The 21,975-nt window shown below is 46.3% G+C and overlaps 1 protein-coding gene and 1 long non-coding RNA gene across 4 annotated transcripts in view; one reads left to right on the top strand and one right to left on the bottom strand.

The window, feature by feature from the left end:
* TMEM192 (transmembrane protein 192) overlaps positions 1-5,048 on the top strand; it is a 26,456-nt gene extending 21,408 nt beyond the window's left edge. For both annotated transcript variants that reach the window (XM_025438760.3, XM_025438759.3), the window contains exons 5-6: positions 3,003-3,105; positions 3,454-5,048. In XM_025438760.3, the coding sequence (XP_025294545.1) occupies positions 3,003-3,105; positions 3,454-3,589 (239 nt within the window). In that variant the 3' untranslated portion in view covers positions 3,590-5,048. The remainder of the gene's footprint in view (positions 1-3,002; positions 3,106-3,453) is intronic.
* LOC112654334 (uncharacterized) lies at positions 3,832-21,975 on the bottom strand. 2 transcript variants are annotated; one of them, XR_003132928.3, is made up of 4 exons: positions 21,905-21,975; positions 15,671-15,739; positions 14,617-14,853; positions 3,832-3,965 (listed from the first exon to the last, which is right to left on the bottom strand). It is a non-coding gene; the product is annotated as an uncharacterized LOC112654334 (long non-coding RNA). The 2 variants fall into 2 exon arrangements; XR_004805304.2 differs by lacking the exon at positions 21,905-21,975 and adding an exon at positions 21,825-21,888.

Here is a 21,975-nt window from a genome sequence, read left to right as displayed (position 1 = left end):
GCAGCCCTCACGAGGACTGTGTGAAACACCCAGAACGGGCAGCGTGGGGACAGGAAGTAAGACGGGGGTTGCCTGGAGCCAGGGCGCAGGGGGCAGATGGGGAAGGACGGCCAGTGGGTGCCGGCTCACTTCCTGGAACAAAGAAGATGCTCTGAAAGTGGCTGGAGGTGGTTGCACAACCCGGTCCTACTGCTGAACCACGGCACTTGCGCTTTACATGGACGAATGCGGGACACGTATCACCCGGAAAGCTGATGTGCAAAAGGGAAGAACGGCATGTGGAGCTTTGAACACCTGTGCAGCGGGGATTGGCCCGGCCCCTCAGCCCCCGCGTGGCACACACTCGCTCACTCATGCTGCACGGACAGTGGCCACGGTGGTGCTGGGCTGGCAGTCGCCACCGCAGCCCTGGCCTCCTGTCCCCATGGAGCCTCCTCTCCGGAGATGGCTTGTCCCAGCAGGTGCCAGAGTCCTCACCCAGGCGGGGCAGGGCCCGGGCCATGGACGGCTATCCGGACGTGCGGTCTGTGGGTGCACCTGCCGGTCGGGTGCCCCGGAATCCCAGAGGCCGCATGTCCAGGGTCCTGAGGCCGCATGTCCAGGGTCCCGAGGCCGCACATCCAGGGTCCCGAGGCCTCTCCTCTGGAGCTGTATCCCTCTGGCTGTATCCTCCCGGGACCTTCGCCTGTGCAAGCGCATCCTGGCCTCTCCCATCACATCAGGGCCCCACCCTTGTCGCTTCTTGTGACACTAGTTACCTCACTAAAAGCCCTGGTCCCAGTCAGTCACATTGGGGGCGAGGGCTGGCACGTGTCACTTTGGGGGAGCGCGGTTCGGTCCGTTGCATCATGTATCCCCACAAACCGCCCAGCTCGTCGGTGGCCTCTGAACGGCCGCACCGGGGTCCTCTGTGGGTTGTCAGCTTCCTGGCGCGGGGCCTTGATGGCGCTTTCCTGGTTCTCCTCCTACCACTGTAGAGATTGATTTTCATTCCCTTTTATTTATTTATTTTAAAGATTTATTTATTCATGATAGACATAGAGGCAGAGAAACAGGAGGGAGAAGCAGGCTCCATGCAGGGAGCCCGACAGTGGACTCGATCCCGGGTACTCCAGGATCGCGCCCTGGGCCAAAGGCAGGCGCCAAACTGCTGAGCCACCCAGGGATCCCCCTTCATTCCCTTTTAGCAGATGGTTCCCCACCTCTTTATTACTGGTGGGTTTCTGCGTCCCCTCGTCCTTTCTCATTCTGCTACTAAAAATGACCATCTGCGCCCTCGTGGGCAGCTCCCAGGTGAGCAGAGCCACCCTAAGCTTTATGTTCACCTGCTAAGTGATACTTTCCATCCAAGTGTTCAGGCCACCAGCAAGACAGAAGTGACCGGAACACCTTTCTCTTCTTCCAAACCTTCCACCATCCTGTCCATCCTCCCCATCTCAGCCAGCCGTGCCAGCCCCACCTCTTGCTAACTCAGAGACCTTTTTGCCGTCCCAGGCTCTTCCTTCCACCCTATATCTCCCATCAGTTGGCCTGCCTCCCCATCCATCTCCTCTCCTCTGTCCCTGCCACGGCCATGCTCATCACATCCCGCGGGGTTGAGTCCAGTAGGCACACTACTCGCCTCCCTTCCTCTGTCTTCTTAATCCGTATTCCTTCTCTTCAGTGTAATTCATAGGTAACTCTTGATCGTGAACAACTTACCCGTTCAGAGTTTTCTAAACGTCTAGGGAGGAAAAATCTGAAATAAAAGACTTTCCGTGAGCTGGCCCTACTCATCCCTGCCCTTGGTGGTGAGGGGTGGTGAGCTCCTTTCGGTGACTCCCATTTACTCTCGGGACTAAACCTCAGTGCTTCGGCGTGGCACCAGTCCCTCAGGTCTTCCCTGCCTACCTTTCCACCCTATGCACACACACACACCTTCTCGAGGTCCTAAGTATTTGCTCAGGCTCTTCTCACACTAAAAACACCCTTCCTCTCTACCTCCCTAGTCTGTGCGGTTAGTTCTCACGTTTCCCTCAAGGCTGGACTCAAGCCCTACCATCCTCCTCCTCCATGACCTGCCCTCCCTTCTCACTCCTACTGAGTTAAGGGGCTGCTTTCCAAGATGTCACAGCTCCTTGTACAAGCTTTGATTTTGGTTCTTTTCATACTGTCTTGAATTGTAGACGTATCATCTGTATTTTACCCTGGACTAGTCGCTCTTTTTATAGGGTAGCGTCAACATTGGAGGTTTCAAAGTCCTGATTCCTGGATTAGAATCTTGGCTACTGGGATGCCTGGGTGGCTCAGCAGCTGCATCTGCCTTTGGCTCAGGGCATGACCCTGGGGTCCAGGGTCGAGTTCCATATTGGGCTCCTTGCAGGGAGCCTGTTTCTCCCTCTGCCTGTGTGTCTCATGGATGAGTAAATAAAATCAAGAAAGAAAGAAAGAAAGAGAGAAAGAGAGAGAAAGAAAGAGAGGGAGGGAGGGAGGAAGGAAAAAAGAAAGAGAGAAAGAAAGAAGAAAGAAAGAAGAAAGAAAGAAAGAAAGAAAGAAAGAAAGAAAGAAAGAAAGAAAGAAAGAAAAAGAAAGAGGAAAAAAAGAAAAAAAAGAAATGTGGCTACTTACTTAACTTTCCTGGGCTTCATTTTATTTTATAAAGCCGGAGCGATAAGGGCATCCACTTCAGGGGGTAGTTCTGAGAACTGAATGAGGCAATCCATACACAATAGTTCACCTGTGCCTTCTGTGTTTTAAATTCACCCAAAAAAATTCATAGCTGTTATTATTATCAACAACAATGATACTGTCCGGATTCCCAGTGTTTAGTACAGGCCTGGCACATAGACTTTCAAAGGTTTGAGTAAATCCATAAACAAACCTGTGTATTCACCTTATGAAGCATTTTTGTCCATATTAACTTACTTGAAAAGCATGGCCAATTAATGTAATTTGAATAAACGGGAGCAAAAAAATGTTTTTCGTGATTAGATAACCTGACAATGATGACTTTATTATTTTAGTGAAAATTCGAAAATTTAATAAAGCCAAACCACAGCCGGATGTACTTGAAGAGGAAAAAATCTATGCTTACCCCAGCAATATCACCTCGGAGACTGGATTCAGGTAAGCGTTGAGTGGGGGGGGGGGGGGGGGGAGGAATGAAAGACTAGAAAAAAAGAATTGTAGGGCTCCCCACCCCGCCCCCGGAAATCTAGAAAACATTCCACTGCTCGTTTATAGTTGTGCAGATGTGCCTTTAGAATTCAGTTTGACTTGCTTACTCCCATTCAACTGTGATAAAACAAAGTCTAACGAAAGGATCTCATTTTGGAGTATTTCCCTTGGCTTACGACGTCAAGGAGAAGGTCCCAAATACAGCGCAGTGCTCTGCAAGCTGGGAGGAACCCCTTTGCAGAGACTACTGAGCACTGGTTGGCAGGTGCCACCCGTCACCGTGTTGATTCTGTGCAGGACCGTCTCAAGCCTGGAAGACATCGTCGAAAAGCAGGGAGACGTCATCGCCCACCTGAAGCGACACAACGCCCTGCTGAGTAAGCGGTTGCTGACGTTCACTTCCTCCGGGGACTCTCCGCCCAGTAGAGCATGAGGGCCTGGCCAGGCCAGCGGCTGCAGAGGGAGCGGGGCCCACTGACCACCTGACAAGCCGGCCCAGCGGGTGGCAGTTTGGGCCGGATGCCACTGGATGCCACTGATGGTTCTTATTTGAAACCTGAATTGTGTTCTCCTTGTGGGGCTGTTGAGCAGGTGGGACTCGTGGGTCACCTGAAAGGTGCTTCACAGAGCCTGGATGCTCCAATGCTCCGGGAGGACGTCTCTTTTTGCACATTTTGAAGTCCTTTACCGTCTGGCTCATCCGAGGATCAGAGGTATGATTAAGCCTGGTCTCAAGCAGTGCTGCTTCCGCAGGCCGTAGAGCCCTGGAATGACTTGGCTGCTTATATGGAGGAGATTGACAGGATCATCTGTTTTAAACAAGGGTTTGATCAAATAAGTTCTTTCCACTCTTAAACTGATGGGAGGAGTCATTATTTTTTGTGGTTAAATAATGTTTTCTTTGCCCTGCGGAGCCTCACCATGTACCCGACCTGCTTGTGTGCTGTGGGATTACAGCTTGGCCCTGTAGCTCTTATGAAGAATTTCCTCCCCATAGGGCCTGTCTCACTAGGTGATTCACTATGCAAACACCTACAGCTTTTCATTCTCCACAAATAAGAGAATCAAGATCGCTCGGACCAGGGTCAGACTGACCAATGCTGCCCGTTGTATCAGCAGCACCTTCCATTGGCAACAGAAATACCCGAGAGAAAACCTGAGAACTTTCCCTTTTTTTTTTTTTCTTTCCCTTTATTTTAATCCTTCTTCAAGGAGTTGCCATGTGCTTCAGTATTGACTATCCCTTGATTAGATCAAGAAAGGTAGGTTCAGTGGCTCTAAGAGGGTCTAAAAAGGAAAAATTCTACTTTATTACTTTATTTATTTAAGTAATCTGCTATGCCCAATGTGGGGCTCGAACTTGACCCAGGGATCAAGAGTCACGCACCCTTCCAGCCGAGCCAGCCAGTCCCCCCTTGGAGTATACTTTCAAATTATGAGAATAAATTGTCATATAAACTTATATAGATACTAATTATATCTAATTCTCCAGGTGGAATGAAGCATTTTTGTAAGTAAAGGGCATCATTTCCTCGGTTTTCCCAGTCTGCCCCTTTATCCATTTGCGTTAGCACCTCTATATACTGCCCTAGGAAGCTTCATAGGAGCGGAGGGAGGGGACATTTGTGATTATGTATGTGGGTCATTAACTGAATAATCAAGATCTCATCTGAAAACCCTAGGTATACACAGGTATTTCTCAGGGGGTGCAGTCATTCGGTCACATCCGGGTCCTTAGGAGGGCGAACACCAGTTACCTTCAGATCTTTGGGACCTTCTACATTTTGTCTTCTAAGGTAAAAGTGATGGCGTGTCGCCCGCAGACAATCCCCTTGAGGCCCCAAAATGATGACACTCACAAATTAAACACAAAATTGTATTTTTAAAATTCAGATTGTATTCAAGTTTCCTGACTTATCCTCCCTCTCTTCTTCTTTTTTTTTTTTTTTCCTCCCCTCACCTTCCTTTTTACTAAGTATTATCTCAAAACCATTGCCTTCTCTGGAAATCTGTCTCTGTGTTGTGGAAGAGGCTATAAACTGCATCTGCGGCCTCCGCAGGAGCTTTCTGGGCGTCATCTCAAACTGGCCCTCGTACCTGGAGGGATGGGGCAGACCCGAGAAAGGGCCAGACCCCCAGGCCTATAGGCCGCAGGCCTAATACACACGGGAACCTCGAGCCAGGGCCTGTGTGGAGTGGCTGCAGGCGGGCAGATCTCTATAGCGGCCTGTACTGGGTCCTGTCACATGTGCGGTCCAGAGCCCCCAGGGCACATCGCTCTCCCAATGCCGTGTCCTCAGCTCCCCGGTGACCATAGGGAGCTGAACACAGCCTCCAAGGACAGAGGAGGGGGAACAGCCTCTGAGGGCCCAGTCCTCCCAATAGCCTTTAGCTATGTTCCTTTTCAAAAGGAAAACACCAGTGGTAGATGATTCTTACTTAGTTTTAAATTCAGTTGAGGGACACTTCGGGGGCTCAGTGGTTGAACGTCTGCCTTGGGCTTCCTGCGGGGAGCCTGCTTCTCCCTCTGCCTGTCTCTCTCCCTCTCTCTCTCTGTCTCTCATGAATAAATAAAATCTTTTAAAAAATAAACTCAGTTAGGATCTATAGTCAGTTTCTAAGGTTTATAGGATGAACTTTGGTTTACGGAAAGAGTTTATAAAGTTAGGATACTCAGATTCTGATGTATGGTGTCTGTATGACCACAAACTTTTCCAAAGTCAATAATGCACATATCAAACAATAAGAAAAGTGAAACGAAGTATCAGAACTAGGAAGACCGGGTCATGAGCAAAGCACTTTAAATGTCAAGCATTCTATTCACCAGGCTCTCGGTGAGCAAGCACAGCAGATACAAAAACTAAGGAGACCCTGGTGTGGACGGAGGAAGAGCACTAGGATGGCTAAGCTCCACGCTGGGTGAAATAACGGCTGGAAGCCCGGGGCCTTAGGCACTTTGGGTCAGGGTGCCCTCCCCAAGGAAGGGGCTGTGGGGGTTCTGGGCAGGCTAAGGAGTAAAGAAAGCAGGGACAAAGGCCAGGAGCAGCACTAGGTAGTAAAGTTGAACCCAAAGTGTGAGGGAGGACATGGGGACAGAAGACCGTCCGGTTGGGGAGGGGCCCCATGCGGTCTCGCTGAGGGGCCTGCCCTGAAACATGGTCCACCGGCGAGTGCCAAGCAAGGAAGTGACAGGGTCAGTGTTATTTTCAAGAGGATCAGATTATAGTACAATGTGGAGGAAGGCTCCGTGGCAGAAAGATTTGGCCCTGAACTAGGAGGTATAGCTACATTTTTTTGAGAGTATGTGTGTGGGGGGCGCCTGGGGGGCTCAGTCGGCTAAGCGTCTGCCTTCAGCTCAGGTTATGATCCCGCGGTCCTAGGATGGAGCCCTGCAGCCGGCTCCCTGCTCAGTGGGGAGCCTGCTTCTCCCTCTGCCCCTGCCCTCTCTCTCTCTAATAGATAAATAAAATCTATTTTTTTAAAGAGTATATATGTATATACATGGAATACCTATATTTCTATAATTGGAGGATTTTGTTTCAGATGACAATAGCATTGTGACTTAAAAGTTAAAAGCTCCCTTTTTAAAAAGAGCAATATTGAAAAACATAAGGAGAAAAATAATTTGAAATCCTGCTACCAAGGACTTGTACCAACAGTGCTTATCGTCCCCCTACTCTCACCCGTTGTGGCTGTTATCAGTCTGTTCAAGTCTAGCCCATCTGATTAAAAAATACATCATTGTTGCACATTGCATTTCCTTAAATATTAATGAAGTTGAGCATTTTCCTCCATATTCCTTGGCCTTTTATCTGTCTTTTGTGATGTGTATAGATCAGGTCTTTTTCTTATTATTCTACTGGGATATTCTTTTTCTTAAATATAATATCCCTTTCGATATAAGGATAGTCCTCAGTTTATGTTTCTTGGAAATCTTTCATTGCTTTGAGTTCACAAAATTGAATCTCTAAAAGCCACGCCTGATGCATTCTTGTGTGAGAGCCAGCAGTGTCGTGAGTGAATTTTAATATACCCAGGTTTCTGCTGCGGGCTCTGCTCTTCTTCCAGGGACTCAAACCCAAGTCATAAGTGAATCAAGCAACTTCTTTTTGCTCTAAGGCAGCATTCCCCAACCTTGGCACTATGGACATTTCAGGTTGGATTATCTTTGCTGTGAGGAGCTGTCCTGTGAATTTTAGGAAGCTTTAATTGGTATTTCTGGCTCTTGGATGCCCCTGCGCACCCCCAGCTGTTACAGCCAAAAATGTCTCCATACCATGTGTTTCATTTCATTGAACACTTAGCATTTCATTGAGAACTGACCATGTGCCAGAGCGTATTCTAGGTCCTGGGAGTTCAGGAATCAATAAGACAGTGAAGGTTCCTGTTCTTGTGGAGTCTACATTCTAATGATGGTGTGGGAGGTGGGAGTAGAGGGAAGGAAGATCAAAGTGAACACAGACAAGGAAACCGACCATTGGGTTTGATAAGTTTGATTATTCTTCTGTAAATTAGACCTCATGGAGCATTCTTACATTAATATGACTTACGGAGAAATTTTAACTTCTGTGTACTGCACCATCCAGAAAACCAAATGGCAAATGAAATGAACTTTATGTTCTTTCCCCATCCTTTTTACAGAAAGACTTACTTTAGGGACTTCACAACTTGATCAGAGATGGTTTCATAGGTCTTACATTTTTAAGGAAACAGACATTAAATAAATGACAATCACAAATCACAAAAATCTCTAAACATGCCCTAGGTTCCATAAGGAAAATAGCTTCATTTGTAAACCAAGGAAGGCTGTCTCTAATTCTCTCTGCATTTTTAATCCAGTCTCACTTTTCACCCTATTACTACACTGAAACTGTTCTCAAGGTTACCAAGAACACCCTTCTGTGTGGCTTGAGCTAGGAATGGATGCATAGGTCTCCTCTTCCTAAGCCCATCAGCAGGAGTAGACTCAGCTGAGCACTCTTCCAGGATTCATCTTCTTCATTTTGGCTTTCAAGACACAGCAAACTCGTGCTTGTTTTCCAAACTCATTGGCTTCTTGTTCTGTGTCCTTTGCAGGTTCCTTTTCTTATTGTACACCACAGCTCAATCCCTGGGTCTCTTTCTTCTCCATCAGTACTCACTCTCTTGGTAATCTTGTGGCTTTAGTACAGTCTACAAGCTGGCAACTCCCAAATGTGTACCTTCTTGAACTCTAGACTCATATACCTAGCTGCCTCATCTAGAGCTCTAATTAATGTCCAAGACATCTCACAAACATAACATATCCAAAGCTGGGATGTCCTTCACAGCCTTCTCTGTCTCTCCACAGTGATGGTTCCTCTACCCCTGACATCCCACAGTCTCTCAGCAAATCCTGCTGGCTTTTCCTTTAAAACAGATCCAGAATCCATCATCTTTACATGGATTTTTGTAATAGTCTCTTAAGTGGTGTTTTAGCTTCTAACCGCCACAATCCCCTCCCCCCACACTCCCAAAACATCGGTATTTAATACAGTAGCAAAGAGATTCTTCTAAAATATCCATCAGATCATGTTACTCTAATGGTTTAATGGTTCCCTATCTCAGTAAAACCAAAGCCTGACGGTGACGTCCAGGGCTCTAGAAAATCTGCTCCTCCTCCCACCCTTCTTAACTCATCTCTTCCTACTCTTCCTTTATGTACTCTGTTTCAGTTATATTGTGGTTTTTCTATTGTGAAGTCCATCCCCACCTCAAACCCTTGCAGTTGCTGTTCTGTCTACTTGGAATGATTAATTCCCATATACCCTTCATCCTTCAAGTCTTCGTTAGTGTTACTTTCTCAGTGAGGCCTGCTCTGGCCCACTATTTAAAATTACAGCCTTTCCCACACTCAGCACTTTCTAGCCCCTTACCCTTATAGGGGTTTATACTCTTTTACCCCAAAGTATGCCACTTTGGCTTACTGAATATTTTGAAATAAAGATTCTTGAGAAACAAACAGCAAATGCAAGAACACTGGCCCTTCTCTGTCCCTCTGAAAGGAGATTATAAATCTCCCACGTGAAAGGTGTCCTCCCTGTACTAGGAGGTTAGAAGACATCCATATGACCAGAGATGGGATTTAGGGCTAGAGACTATATAAACAAACCTTTTTACTTCTTTACCTATTCACTACCCCCAAGCTCAAACCCCTTTGTCTTGTTAATTTTTTATAAATGTATTGTTTCTTTGTCTAAAAGGTTTAAAGGCTTCCTGCTTTGGTCACTTCTTTGAGTCACCCTTTTAATGCGGCTCTTGTATGTATGAAATTAAATTAGTTTTTCTCTTGTCAATATGTCTTAGGTCTATTTTATTATTAGACCAGCCAAGGAATCCAGAAGGGAAGAGGGAAATTTTTTCTTCCCCTGCACCCTGTTTGAGTTGTTTCCCAGTGTACTTACCATCTAAAATATTACATAATTTACTCATTCACTTTGTTTCTCTCTCCTGACTAGAATGTCATCCTATCAATTTCAGATATAGGGATCCCTGTGTGGCACAGCGGTTTGGCGCCTACCTTTGGCCTGGGGCGCCATCCTGGAGACCTGGGATCGAATCCCACGTCGGGCTCCCTGCCTGAAGGCTGCTTCTCCCTCTGCCTATGTCTCTGCCTCTCTCTCTCTCTATCTCTCTCTCTGTGTGACTATCATAAATAAATAAAAATAAAAATAAATTTAAAAAAATTTTCAGATATAGCAAAGATTTAAAAGAAAAGATAAAATAATTATCCTACATAAGATTTTCATTTGAAAAGAATGCAACAGAAAACAAAGCAGGAAATAGACGTGTGGAGTAACATCAGAAATAAGAACATCCACACTTCTTATTCTGGAGGTTCTAACAAAATATGTATGTAAGAAAAAGAATACATAGAACTATAAAATTTGAAAAGGAAGTGATAAAATTACCACTTTTGCAGATAATATGATTGAAGATACAGAAAACTCCAAAGGACCTATTGGGAAAGCTATTACAAAATATACAGAAATAAGACAATTCAATAAGGTGGCTGGGAGCGAAATTAATATGTAAAAGTCTATTGCTTTTTATAAGCAACTACTGACTAGGAGTTGCAATTCAAAAAAAGGCCCCATTTATAATAATAACCACAAAAAAAAGATTAAATATCCAGATTTTTTTTTTTTGAAGAAAACTTGAAAACATTACTAAAAGATATAAGACATGAAAAGGCATGATACAGGCACACCTGGGTGGCTCAGTTGGTTAAGCATCTCCTTCAGATCAGGTTGTGATCTCAAGGTTGTGAAATTAAGCCTCCTCCCTACCCTATCGATCCACCCTCCTTGTGGAGGCCCCCCACTTTCAGCTCCACATTCAGCAGGGAGCCTGCTTCTCCCTCTCCCACCCACCCCCCACTGCCACTTATGCTGTCTCTCTCTCTCTCTCTCATAAATAAAATCTTAAAAAAAAAAAAAAAAAAAGGCTTGACACATCCTCAGAGACTTGACATTGTAAACATGACAGTTCTCCCTTGGTTAAGCTATCTATGAGGACTAGTGCTAAGATATCAGAGATATTATAACAGTATAATTAAAACAGTGAGATACTGTCTGCAAATAATCAGTGTATCAAAAAAAGAAATGTAGAAACAGACTAAAGTGTAGATGGGAGTTTAGGATATAAAGGTGACACTATAATCACCACCAAAAAGTTAGTTCATTCAGTAAATAGTGTTGAAACAACTAGGAAAACCATTAAGGGAAAAAATAGGTTTGTGGAAGGATTTCCATCTAAAATGAAACTGGAAGACATGAAATAGAGAACCTCACGTGCCTTTTAGAAGCATGGAACTTAAGAACTGAGACTGGTTTTCCATAAATGCCTGATTTACAGAGGATAGACTTAGCTCCTGACCAATGAACATCCACCAAGAATCTCTCCCCATCCTTATGCCAATGAACTTAGTTTGAACTCTAGCTGGATGCACACCCCTACTCCTTGCCCATGAATACAGCCCGCCCCAAATCCTTAACAAATTCACCTGTAGCTTGCTAGAGCATGCATTTCCTTTTTTTTTTTTTTTTTTTTTTAAGATTTTTATTTATTTATTCATGAGAGACAGAGGCAGAGACACAGGGAGAGAAAGCAGGCTCCATGCGGGGAGGCCGATGTGGGACTCGATCCTGGGACTCCAGGATCACGCCCTGGGCCAAAGGCAGGTGCTAAACCACTGGGCCACCCAGGGATCCCCTAGAGCATGCATTTCCTGAATTGCAACTCCTCTGCTATTCCCAGAGAGACTCAATTTCTGATAATTTGAGCTTGCTTCAGTTTACCTCTTTCTTTAGGTTAACAGATTATTAGATCTCCACCTTAAAATTCATATCTAATAAATTCTAGCTGATTCAAAGATTTCACTGTTTAAAATAAAACTATAAAAGTTCTATAAATAATGGGAGAGGTTTTTAAAATCATTTCAGAATAAAGTAACTTTTTCTAAGACTGGTGCAGAAGCCACAAAGGAAAAACCTGATATATTTAACTACATAAAAATTTAAATTTCCCCTTGGCAAAAATGGTTATGAGATGCATATACCAAAAATTAAAAGACAAATAGAAAACTGGGTTAAAAAATATTTACAGGGATCCCTGGGTGGCGCAGCGGTTTGGCACCTGCCTTTGGCCCAGGGCACGATCCTGGAGACCCAGGATCGAATCCCACATTTGGCTCCCGGTGCATGGAGCCTGCTTCTCCCTCTGCCTGTGTCTCTGCCCCCCCCCCCCCCTCTCTCTCTCTCTGGGACTATCATAAATAAATAAAAATTTAAAAAAAATAAAAATAAAAAAATAAAAAATATTTACAATTAACGTCACTGTCTGCAATTTGTGATTTATAAAAGGAAGTATTTATTTGGCATAGAGCTTCTAAAAGCCTTGAAATTTCCTAAGAGCACTAGGAACATCTTCTGCTGGTCTTTCAGTGGGTTTCTAAATAGTTGGAGAGCTGCAAAAGTGAAAGGAGTGTCTTGTTCATAACAAGCCCCTTTCAGGGGTACTTGAGTTTGTTATTGAGGTGACTTTTGGAAATCCCCTAAAGATAGGAGCCGGTTGCCTGCAAGACCAGCCATGTGACTTAGAGTTGGAACTCACAGTCCACCTCTGCCAACCTGTGGTGGGCGAAACTGGGCAGCTAGGAGATGAGTGGGAGCGAGATTTCATTGTACAATCCCTTTTTACCTTTCGAATTTTGAAACTTGGCTTTTTTTTTTTAATTTTTATTTATGATAATCACAGAGAGAGAGAGAGAGAGAAAGGCAGAGACATAGGCAGAGGGAGAAGCAGGCTCCATGCACCGGGAGCCCAACATGGGATTCGATCCTGGGTCTCCAGGATTGCGCCCTGGGCCAAAGGCAGGCGCTAAACCGCTGCGCCACCCAGGGATCCCTGAAACTTGGCTTTTATACCTATTCAGGTATTACATTTAGGAGCGCCTGGGTGGCTCGTCAGTTGAGTGTCTGCCCTCAGCCCAGGGCGTGATCCCAGGATCCGGGATCGAGTCCCTCATCAGGCTCCCTGCATGGAGCTTGCATCTCCCTCTGCCTGTGTCTCTGCCTCTCTCTCTGTGTCTCTCACGAATAAATAAAAAAATATTTTTAAAACAAATATTATATTTAAGATTTTTAAATTATTTATTTGAGAGTGGGGGAAGGAGCAGAGGGAGAGGGACAAGCAGACTCTACACTGAGTGTAGAGCCCAAAGTGGGGGGACTCGATGAGGGCGGGGGGCTTGATCTAAGGACCCTGAGATTAGGACCTAAGCCAAAACCAAGGATAGGTCGCTTGACTGAACTGAGCCACCCAGGCACCCCTACATTTAAGATTTTAAAAGGCAAAGCAAAGAACATGCAGCTCACAGATGAAGCATAGTGCCCAAAAATCATGTGAAAAAACAGTCCACCGATCAGGGAAATAGAAGACAAACCACCAGTAAGAGACTCTTAACCAGAGGAAACAGACTGAGGGTCACTGGAGGGGAGCCGGTGGGGGATGGGGTAACTGGGTGATGGGCATTAAGGAGGGTGCGTGAGGGATCCCTGGGTGGCTCAGTGGTTTGGCGCCTGCCTTTGGCCCAGAGCGCGATCCGGGAGACCCTGGATCGAATCCCACGTCAGGCTCCCGGTGCATGGAGCCTGTTTCTCCCTCTGCCTGTGTCTCTGCCTCTCTCTCTCTGTGTGACTATCATAAATAAATAAAAATTAAAAAAAAAAAAAGAGGGCGCGTGATGTTACGAGCCCTGGGTGTTATATAAGACTCATGAATCACTGACCTCCACCTCTGAAACTGATAATACATTATATGTTAATTTAAATTTAAAAAATAAATGGTATATTTGCAAGCCAGAGTAACAAGAATAGAGATTGTTTATATCCAATCTTGGCAGGAGTGTGCACAAATGGATATACCAATAATGGGCAAATATGGGGAAAAGCATTCTTAGTGGTAACTTGACCCAATAATTTTGACCCCAATCATCTTTCCTACAAAAATATTCATATGTGAAAAGTTACACGAGGGAAGGTTTATTTCATTTGCTTTTTAAAAAAGATTTTATTTGCGAGAGATTGAACTGGGGGGGGGGGGGCGGGGACGTGGAGCAGAGGGAGAGAAGCAGACTCCGCACTGAGCAGAGAGCTGGAGGGACATGAGGCTCCACCCCAGGACCCTGGGGTCACCCCCTGAGCGGAAGGCAGATGCTCAACCCCTGAGCCCCCCAGGTGTCCAGGTTGTTAGTTTAAACCCTGTGTGTTCTCCTGATCTCCTACAGGACCAGTAACTCTCCGGTAATGGTTCAAGGACTGGCTACTTGAGTGGCACTGGTCTTTGTTAACTGTCTTTATTTCTTCAGTTCTCTCTTGAACCCACACACCTCTCTGGCTTTTGCTTCCACTGCTCCCCAGAAACTCCTGCTGTCAAGTAGTTGACTGGAGGCTTCCATGTTGCTCAGTACGCACCCCTCCCCATGCTGGATCTCAGCAATCACATCCGAGTTCATGCCCTCCCTAATGCACTTTCTTTACCTGGCTTCCAGGGCACCACGAACGTTTGGCTCCTTCTCACCTTCCTGGTAATTTCTTCTCAGTCTCCTCTGCTGGTTCCCCGTTTTCTAGACCCAGTTTTAACATTTACATACAGCCAAATTCACTGTTGGTGTGAAGCTCTGTGACTTTTGAAAAAAGTGCAGCGAGAGTTGTATGACCAATACCACAAGAGTAATAGGTTGACAGGGGAGGCTGAGATGAGGTGAGGGTGGGGGGTGCTAGCCACAAATGTGTGAGTAATTTGTTACAGCAGCAATAGGAAGGCATTACAATAATCAAGATAAATAACTTCATCAGCCTTTGCCCCCAAAATATCAAATTCTATAGTCCCTTTGGAATTAAACCCTTCCCTGATTAATAACCACTGACGAAGACTGACCTGTTTGCCATCTGCCTAGTCTTGTCTTTTCCAGAATGTCATATAAATAGAATCATAGAGTGCGTGGCCCTTAGGTCCGTCTGCTTTCACTTAGTGTAATGCATCTGGGATCCATGTATGTTATGATTATCAGTAGTTCGTCCCTTTTTCTTGCCGAGTGGTGTTCCCAGGGCATACCACAGTTTATCCGTTGCATTTGGGTTGCTCCCCGTTTGAAGCTCCCTATGAATAAATGTGCTGGAAACATTTGCATTAACGTTTTTGTGTGAACTTCATTTAACTGATGTTTTCATTTCATTTGGGTAAATACCTATGGGAGAGATTGCTGAGCGATATAGTAGGTATACCTTTAGCTTTATAAGAAATTGCCAAACTATTTTCCAAAATAACTGGACCATTTTGCATTCCTACCAGCAGTACAATAAAAATTCCAGTTTCTCTGCATACTTGCCAGTCCTTGAATTATAACTTTTGAAAAATTTTAGCTCTTCTTACTAGGTGTATAGTAGTAACTTACTGTGTTCTTTATTTTCATGTAACCAGTGACGAATGTACGATCTTGAGCATCTTTTCGTGTGCTTATTTGCCATCTGTTTGTGTTCTTTGATAAAATGCCTGTTCTAATAATTTATCCCTTTTTTTACCAGGTTGCCTGCTTTTTTAGTGCTGGTTTTTAAGAGTTCTTTTTATATTTATCTGCCCCTTGTGTGAGCAACTCAGGAGTACTCTGGGACTTCCTAGGGGTTTACGCTGTAGTCCCATTTCTCAAAGCATTTGCTTTGCTTCTTCGGGTTGTTCCCTTATGCTCAGCTCTGTAGGGTGAGGCTGGAAATAGTCACAGAAAGGGAATTCCCTTCTCCAGTTGTCTCCTCCTTTCCTCCCCACTCTGACTCCCTTTTCGAATTACCTGTGGCCAGATAGCTGGGGTTTTCTTGCAAATTTAACATCCTGTGTAATTGTGCCATTCTGAACAAATGGGCCTACACTATGGACAAAGCAGCAAGGGAGAAAAATAACAGGGGGATCCTCCACCACACCTTGCAAGGAACGGTACCTTTTCCTGGTTCCCACTGCCTGGGAGTGCAGATCTCCAATTAGAGTTAGGTCTGGCTTCTGGGCAGAACTGGGAGAGAAGGAAAAAGAAAAAGAAATCACATTCTCTGGGGTCTTTTTCTTGGTCCTCTCACAAGATGGACTGCTCTCCGAGTTTCTACTGTCTTTGATTCATTATCTCACTCACATTACCCCTGGGAGATAAAAAGGGAAAAGTCCCAGGAAAGTCACTACCACCTTACCGGTCGCTCTTCAGGTATAACTTCCCCACCCAGCCTGTCTGCCACTATTTACTTTTTGGAGGACTCAGATAATTGCATTTGTATTTTGTCCAGGTTTTTAGTTGAAATCTGGAGAGATAAGCTATGGCTGGCATTCTGGTTGAAACCCAGTTTCTAACTTCCTGAATTTTCAAGGTTCAGAGAGCCTTGGGGTTCAGTCCTGGGCCCTCTTCTCATCTGTTTGCACACCTTTCTGATTCCATCCAGCATCACTGCCTAAATAATTCCCCAATACTATATTGCCAGACTTTCTCCTCAACTCCGGAACTGCTGGTCCAATTGTATGGCTGACACTTGGATAGCTTACAGACAGTTCAAAATTAATATGTTCGGAACTGAACTCCTGATCTTCCCTACCCCAAGCCTGCTCCACCGATCTTCCCCATTTCAGTAAATGGCAAGACCATACTTGCCTGTGTTCAGGGCAAAAAAAATCATGTCCTCCTTGGTGTTTGAGAGACACAGAGAATCAGCAGTTTGTGCACTAACAAGTAGTAATAAATAATACAGAGAACACTAACCTCAAAGGAGGAAGATTAACTTGAGAAAAAGTAACGTGAGTAGAAAAGGAAAAGCGATCAGAGAAAAAAAAGTCACCAGAACATTCACTCTCATAACTTAAACTGAATATTCAGTTAACAAAAAATAAAGTAAAACTAAATGGGAGGTTTGGAGAAAAAAGACGGCACGTGTGTCGTTGGGATGGAGAGGTAGAGGTTGGTAGACAGTGGGTGAACCTGAGAAAACAAGTAGCAATAGAAGAACATTATTAAGAAATATGGAGATAAATACCAAAAGATGCTCTGAAGAGCTAGAAGTAGTTATCTCTGAGAAAAGAGTAGTCAGGCAGGCTAGAGAATGCAGTTTTTTATAAGTTGTATAGAACTTTTTGGCTTTGGGATCCCTGGGTGGCGCAGCGGTTTGGTGCCTGCCTTTGGCCCAGGGCGCGATCCTAGAGACCCGGGATCAAATCCCATGTCGGGCTCCCGGTGCATGGAGCCTGCTTCTCCCTCTGCCTGTGTCTCTGCCTCTCTCTCTCTCTCTCTGTGACTATCATAAATAAATAAAAATTTAAAAAAAATATAAAAAAAAAAAGAAAAAGAACTTTTTGGCTTTGAAGTATACGCATGTATAACTTTTATATAATAAAGACAGTGGAGGGGGATCCCTGGGTGGCTCAGCGGTTTGGTGCCTGCCTTCGGCCCAGGGCATGATCCTGGAGTCCCGGGATCGAGTCCCACATCAGGCTCCCTGCATGGAGCCTGCTTCTCCCTCTGCCTGTGTCTCTCTCTGTCTCTCATGAATAAATAAATAAAATCTTAAAAAAAAAAAGACGGTGGAGGATACATGCCAATTCTGTTAGATGATTACAGGGGTTCTTTTGTGGACTTAGTCTTTCATTTTCTTTTTTTTTTTTTCTTAAGATTTTATTTATTTATTCATGAGAGATGTAGAGAGAAAGAAAGGCAGAGACACAGGCAGAGGGAGAGGTAGGCTCCATGCAGGGAGCCCCACGTGGGACTGGACCCGGGGATCATGACCTCAGCTAAAGGCAGAGGCTCAACCGCTGAGCCACCCAGGCGCCCCAGTCTTTCATCTTCTAAATTATATATTCCTATAACACTTGAATTTTCTTAAGGAGCATATATTTATGATAGTGTTCTACTTTAGATCTACTTTAGATCTAACACATTATAGATTTATTAGTCAGGGAACAGAAGATATCTATCTTCCGTCCCTCTGAAGATCCCTGACTAATATACTTCATACTTTTGAAAACAGAATAGTATATATTATCAATATATATTATCTATATAGAGAGAAAGGAGATACCTATATATAAATACAGAAGCCACACATATTATGAGGAAATGGCTGGTGATCTGCTGTTTACAAACAGAAATCTAAGAAAGCCAGTGGTGAATCCAAAGGTAAATGAGAGATATAGTTCAAGTAAGCAGGAAAAAAAAAAGTGAATTCCTCTGTCCTCTGCCTTTTTTATTCTATTCAAGCCCTCAACAGGTGGGATGAAGGCCACCCACATAAGGGAGGGCAATCCTCTTGTATCCATCCACTGACTCAAATGCTAATCTCCCCTAGAAACACCCTCACAGTCACACCCAGAAACGTTTAATCTGGGCACCCCATGTCCAATCAGGTTGATATATAACATTAACCTTAATATAAAAATGTTAAGAAAATATCAGAGGTGCACCTGGGTGGCTCAATCAGTTAAGTGCCTGCTTTCAGCTCAGGTCATGATCTCTCAGGGTCCTGGGAGTCTGGCTCCCTGCTCAGCAGGAAGTCTGCTTCTCCCTCTCCCTCTGCCCCAACACTGCTCATGCTCTCTCTCAAAAAAATACATAAAATATATATATATTTTAAATTGACTACCATTTTTATAATTTTGGCACATCCATGACTAAGCATGACTTGAAACGCAGAACCCATAAAATTTTAAATGTCTTACAGTAATTATATCAAGAAAAACATTGTAATGAATATGTAGATAAAAATGTAACTATGTAGTTTAAAATATAGTCTATCAGATAGGAAATCCCTCAACCTCTCATGAGTTTAGAAGCCCCAAATCTCATCCCATCTGTAGAGGCCACTTGTGGGCAAATAGGCTTGAGGGGTGGCATGCAGAAAGGGCCCACGGGCCCCCCCTTGGCCAAATACCGACAGGCCCATCAGGTGACCCACCTAAAAAGATCCATAAGCTGGGGATCCCTGGGTGGCTCAGCGGTTTAGCGCCTGCCTTTAGCCCAAGGCGCGATCCTGGAGTCCCGGGACGAGTCCCACATCCGGCTCCCTGCAGGGAGCCTGCTTCTCCCTCCTCCTGTCTCTCTCTCTCTCTCTCTCACTGTCTATCATAAATCAATCAATCAATCTTAAAAAAAAAAAAAAGATACATAAGCCTAACTGACCAATGGGCTACTTACACCTGGGCAGTCACCAAAAACTGGAAGATTCCATCGGTCGCCATGCTTCCTCATCCTCCCCCTTTAAATGCAGCCCCCACCCACTGGCTTGTTGCAGACAGCCCCTCCTCTGGGGTCCTGCTCACTGCTCCCCTGAGGTGTATTTAAGAAAGTTCTCTCTCCTTCATTCTGTCTGGTGAACTTTCACCTCCCACCACCCAATCAATCGTTGGCCCACATCCGATGGAGAGGCACCCTCTAGACACCACACCATTCATCCTCTTTACCTTTTTTTTAAGTTAAGGAATCACCTGTCTAGGTTAAAGACCAAATATTCCTCTTGTGGTCTGTATTCCATTCTCTTTCCTTCTAAGCTTTAAGACCGTGGTTCTCAATTTTGTATTTCTGGACCCCTCCACACTTGTAGGTAGGGGAGGAAAAATAATCTTCCATCCTCCTTCCTAGCTAGTCCCTGCTCCTCAGTCTTCTGGCAGCTTCTCAGCCAGTCCTATGAATTTTGTGATTTTTCACTATATATTCTTCTCTAAGTTTTCTTTTTTACTCCCAGAGCTTCAGGTTCTTTTTTTTTTTTTTTTTTTTTAATTTATGATAGTCACAGAAAGAGAGAGAGGCAGAGACACAGGCAGAGGGAGAAGCAGGCTCTATCTCCATGCACCGGGAGCCCGATGTGGGATTCGATCCCGGGTCTCCAGGATCGCGCCCTGGGCCAAAGGCAGGCACCAAACCGCTGCGCCACCCAGGGATCCCAGTGCTTCAGGTTCTAAGCACTTACCGAGGCCTCCTAAATTTAGATCTCCAGCTCACACCACTGATCTGAATGTCAGAGTTACAGAGCCAATGAGCCAGAAACCGGACTGCATTCAGTTCCCTGCTTCAAGGCCCTCAGTGGCTTCCCAGTGTTCTAGAATCCTTAATATGCTTGCAGGGATCCTTATGGTCTACTTTCTTCTAATTTTCCTGTCCCTAATGTTGCCCTTATTACAAATTAGTTCACATAAAAAGACTTGATGTTTCTATGCCAAGAAGTCACTACAAATTAAAAAAAAGCACTGTTTGTGGAGGCCGAGAAAAATTAAGGCCATCCCACCTCAAGTTTAGCATTAGCACAAGTACAGCCATCTTAGTTCCCTGTGAATAAGAGCTGAACTTTAAGGGGAAAAACTGCAGAATGTCCTCAATGTTCTCGGCAGGTAATCCCATATCCCAAAGACAACAGAGCCCAACGCCCCTGGAAGAAAGTCCCATCTTAGAATTCCTCCACCCCTTCTGGAAATCCCCTAGACCAGCCTATAAAAAACCCAGCTGTGGGGATCCCTGGGTGGCGCAGTGGTTTGGCGCCTGCCTTTGGCCCAGGGCAAGATCCTGGAGACCCGGATCGAATCCCACGTCGGGCTTCCGGTGCATGGAGCCTGCTTCTCCCTCTGCCTGTGTCTCTGCCTCTCTCTCTCTATCATAAAAAAATAAATAAAAAAATAAAGTTTTAAAAAACCCAGCTGTAACCCACTTCGGGGTCCAAGTCCTTGCTCCGCTGTGTCGGGCACACTTGGACCCAAGCTCGAGCTCGCTAATAAACCCTCGTGCTCTTGCATCGGTGTCAGCTCCTTGGTGGTTTCTCGGATTCGCAATCTTGGGCACAACAGTTAACATGCGTGTTAGGGGGGTGAGTGGGTCTCCTGTATCGGTAAGGGATTAGGGGAGAGGGTTACACCAGTCATCTCTATGTGCCTATTTTCTTTATTAGAGTGACCATGTTATAGTACCAGAGAAGTTGTCAAAAATAGTTGATGGGGGGGGGGGGGCACCCGGGTGGCTCAGTTGGCTAAGCACCTGCCTTCAGCTCAGGTCGGATCCCCGGGTCCTGGGATTGAGTCCCATGTCGGGTCCTGGGATTGAGTCCCATGTCGGGCGCCTCCCCCTCCCCCTCCCCGCTGCTCCCCCGCTTGTGTTCTCTGTCGAATAAATAAAATCTTTAAGACCCTCTCTCTCAAAAAAAAAAAAAAAAAAAAGTTGCCCAACAGAAACAAAAGGAAAGCAAAAGGTAGGTTCGTGATTCATATATCTAAAACCAGGAAACAGGCAGGAGGGAAAGCATCTTTTCGTGCACTATCGCGGTAAAAGTGTGTGAAGCCAGCACAGAGCCCACCTGGGGACTGCTCAGGACATGGGCCTGCGCTCAGCTCTTAAGACGAGCCAACGGCGCCGCCTTCGGCCCAGGGCGTGACCCCGGGCCCGGATCGAGTCCGCGGCGGCTCCCGCGTGGGGCCTGGGTCTCTGCCTCTCTCGCTGTGTGTCTCGTGAATAAATAAATAAAATCTTAAAAAAATATAAAATAAAATAAACTAAAGCCAACCAACAGCTTGAGGACGGCCCGGGGGTCTTCGTTCGGGGCGGCGAGGGTGCGCGTGAGGGCGCGCGGGCGGCCCGGGGCGGTGCGGGCGGACGCCGAGGCCGGGCCCTGTGGGCCGGAGCCCCCGCCCGTGCTGGGAGGCCCGCCCCGTGCCCGGCCCGCGGAGCAGCCGGAGGGGAGCGCCCGGGCCCCACCCCGCTGTCCTCGCCCTCCCGGCCGCGGGGCGGACCCCGCGGGGAAGCCGCCGCCAGGCCGCCCAGGACTCCGGCGGGAGCTGTGCCGCCCGGGCGGTGACCCGGCCCCGGGGCCGTCCACACACGCGGCGGTGACGGGGCCTCCGAGCCCGGACGGGAGCGGGCGGCCGCGGGCCCCTCCTCAGGAGCGCTTCCCGGGGGGGGACTGGCCGCCCACAGCCGCGGGCCTGACCGAGCCGCGGGCCTCACGGTGCCTCAGGCCTGACGGTGACTCGGGCCTCCCGGAGCCTCGGGCTGTGGGACCCAGGAAATTTAACAAAATCCCCCCCACCCCTGGACAAGCAGAGCAGGACTGACTCCACCTGGTGCTGCCCCCGCCTCTGCCCACCTGCGTAGGGCACTGCCCCACCCTAGGCAAGCCCGGGGCACACCCTAATCGGACGCCGGCTCAGGGACAGGCCCGCTCACCTGGATCCTCTAGGTACGCGGTGACGCAATCGGCCGCCTGCGTGCGGACCGACGTGACTGCGCAACTTCCT

The sequence above is a fragment of the Canis lupus genome, chromosome 15 (assembly GCF_003254725.2).
Source record: "Canis lupus dingo isolate Sandy chromosome 15, ASM325472v2, whole genome shotgun sequence".
Taxonomy (NCBI): Eukaryota; Metazoa; Chordata; class Mammalia; order Carnivora; family Canidae; genus Canis; species Canis lupus.
This window is presented reverse-complemented; position numbering and strand designations above follow the sequence as displayed.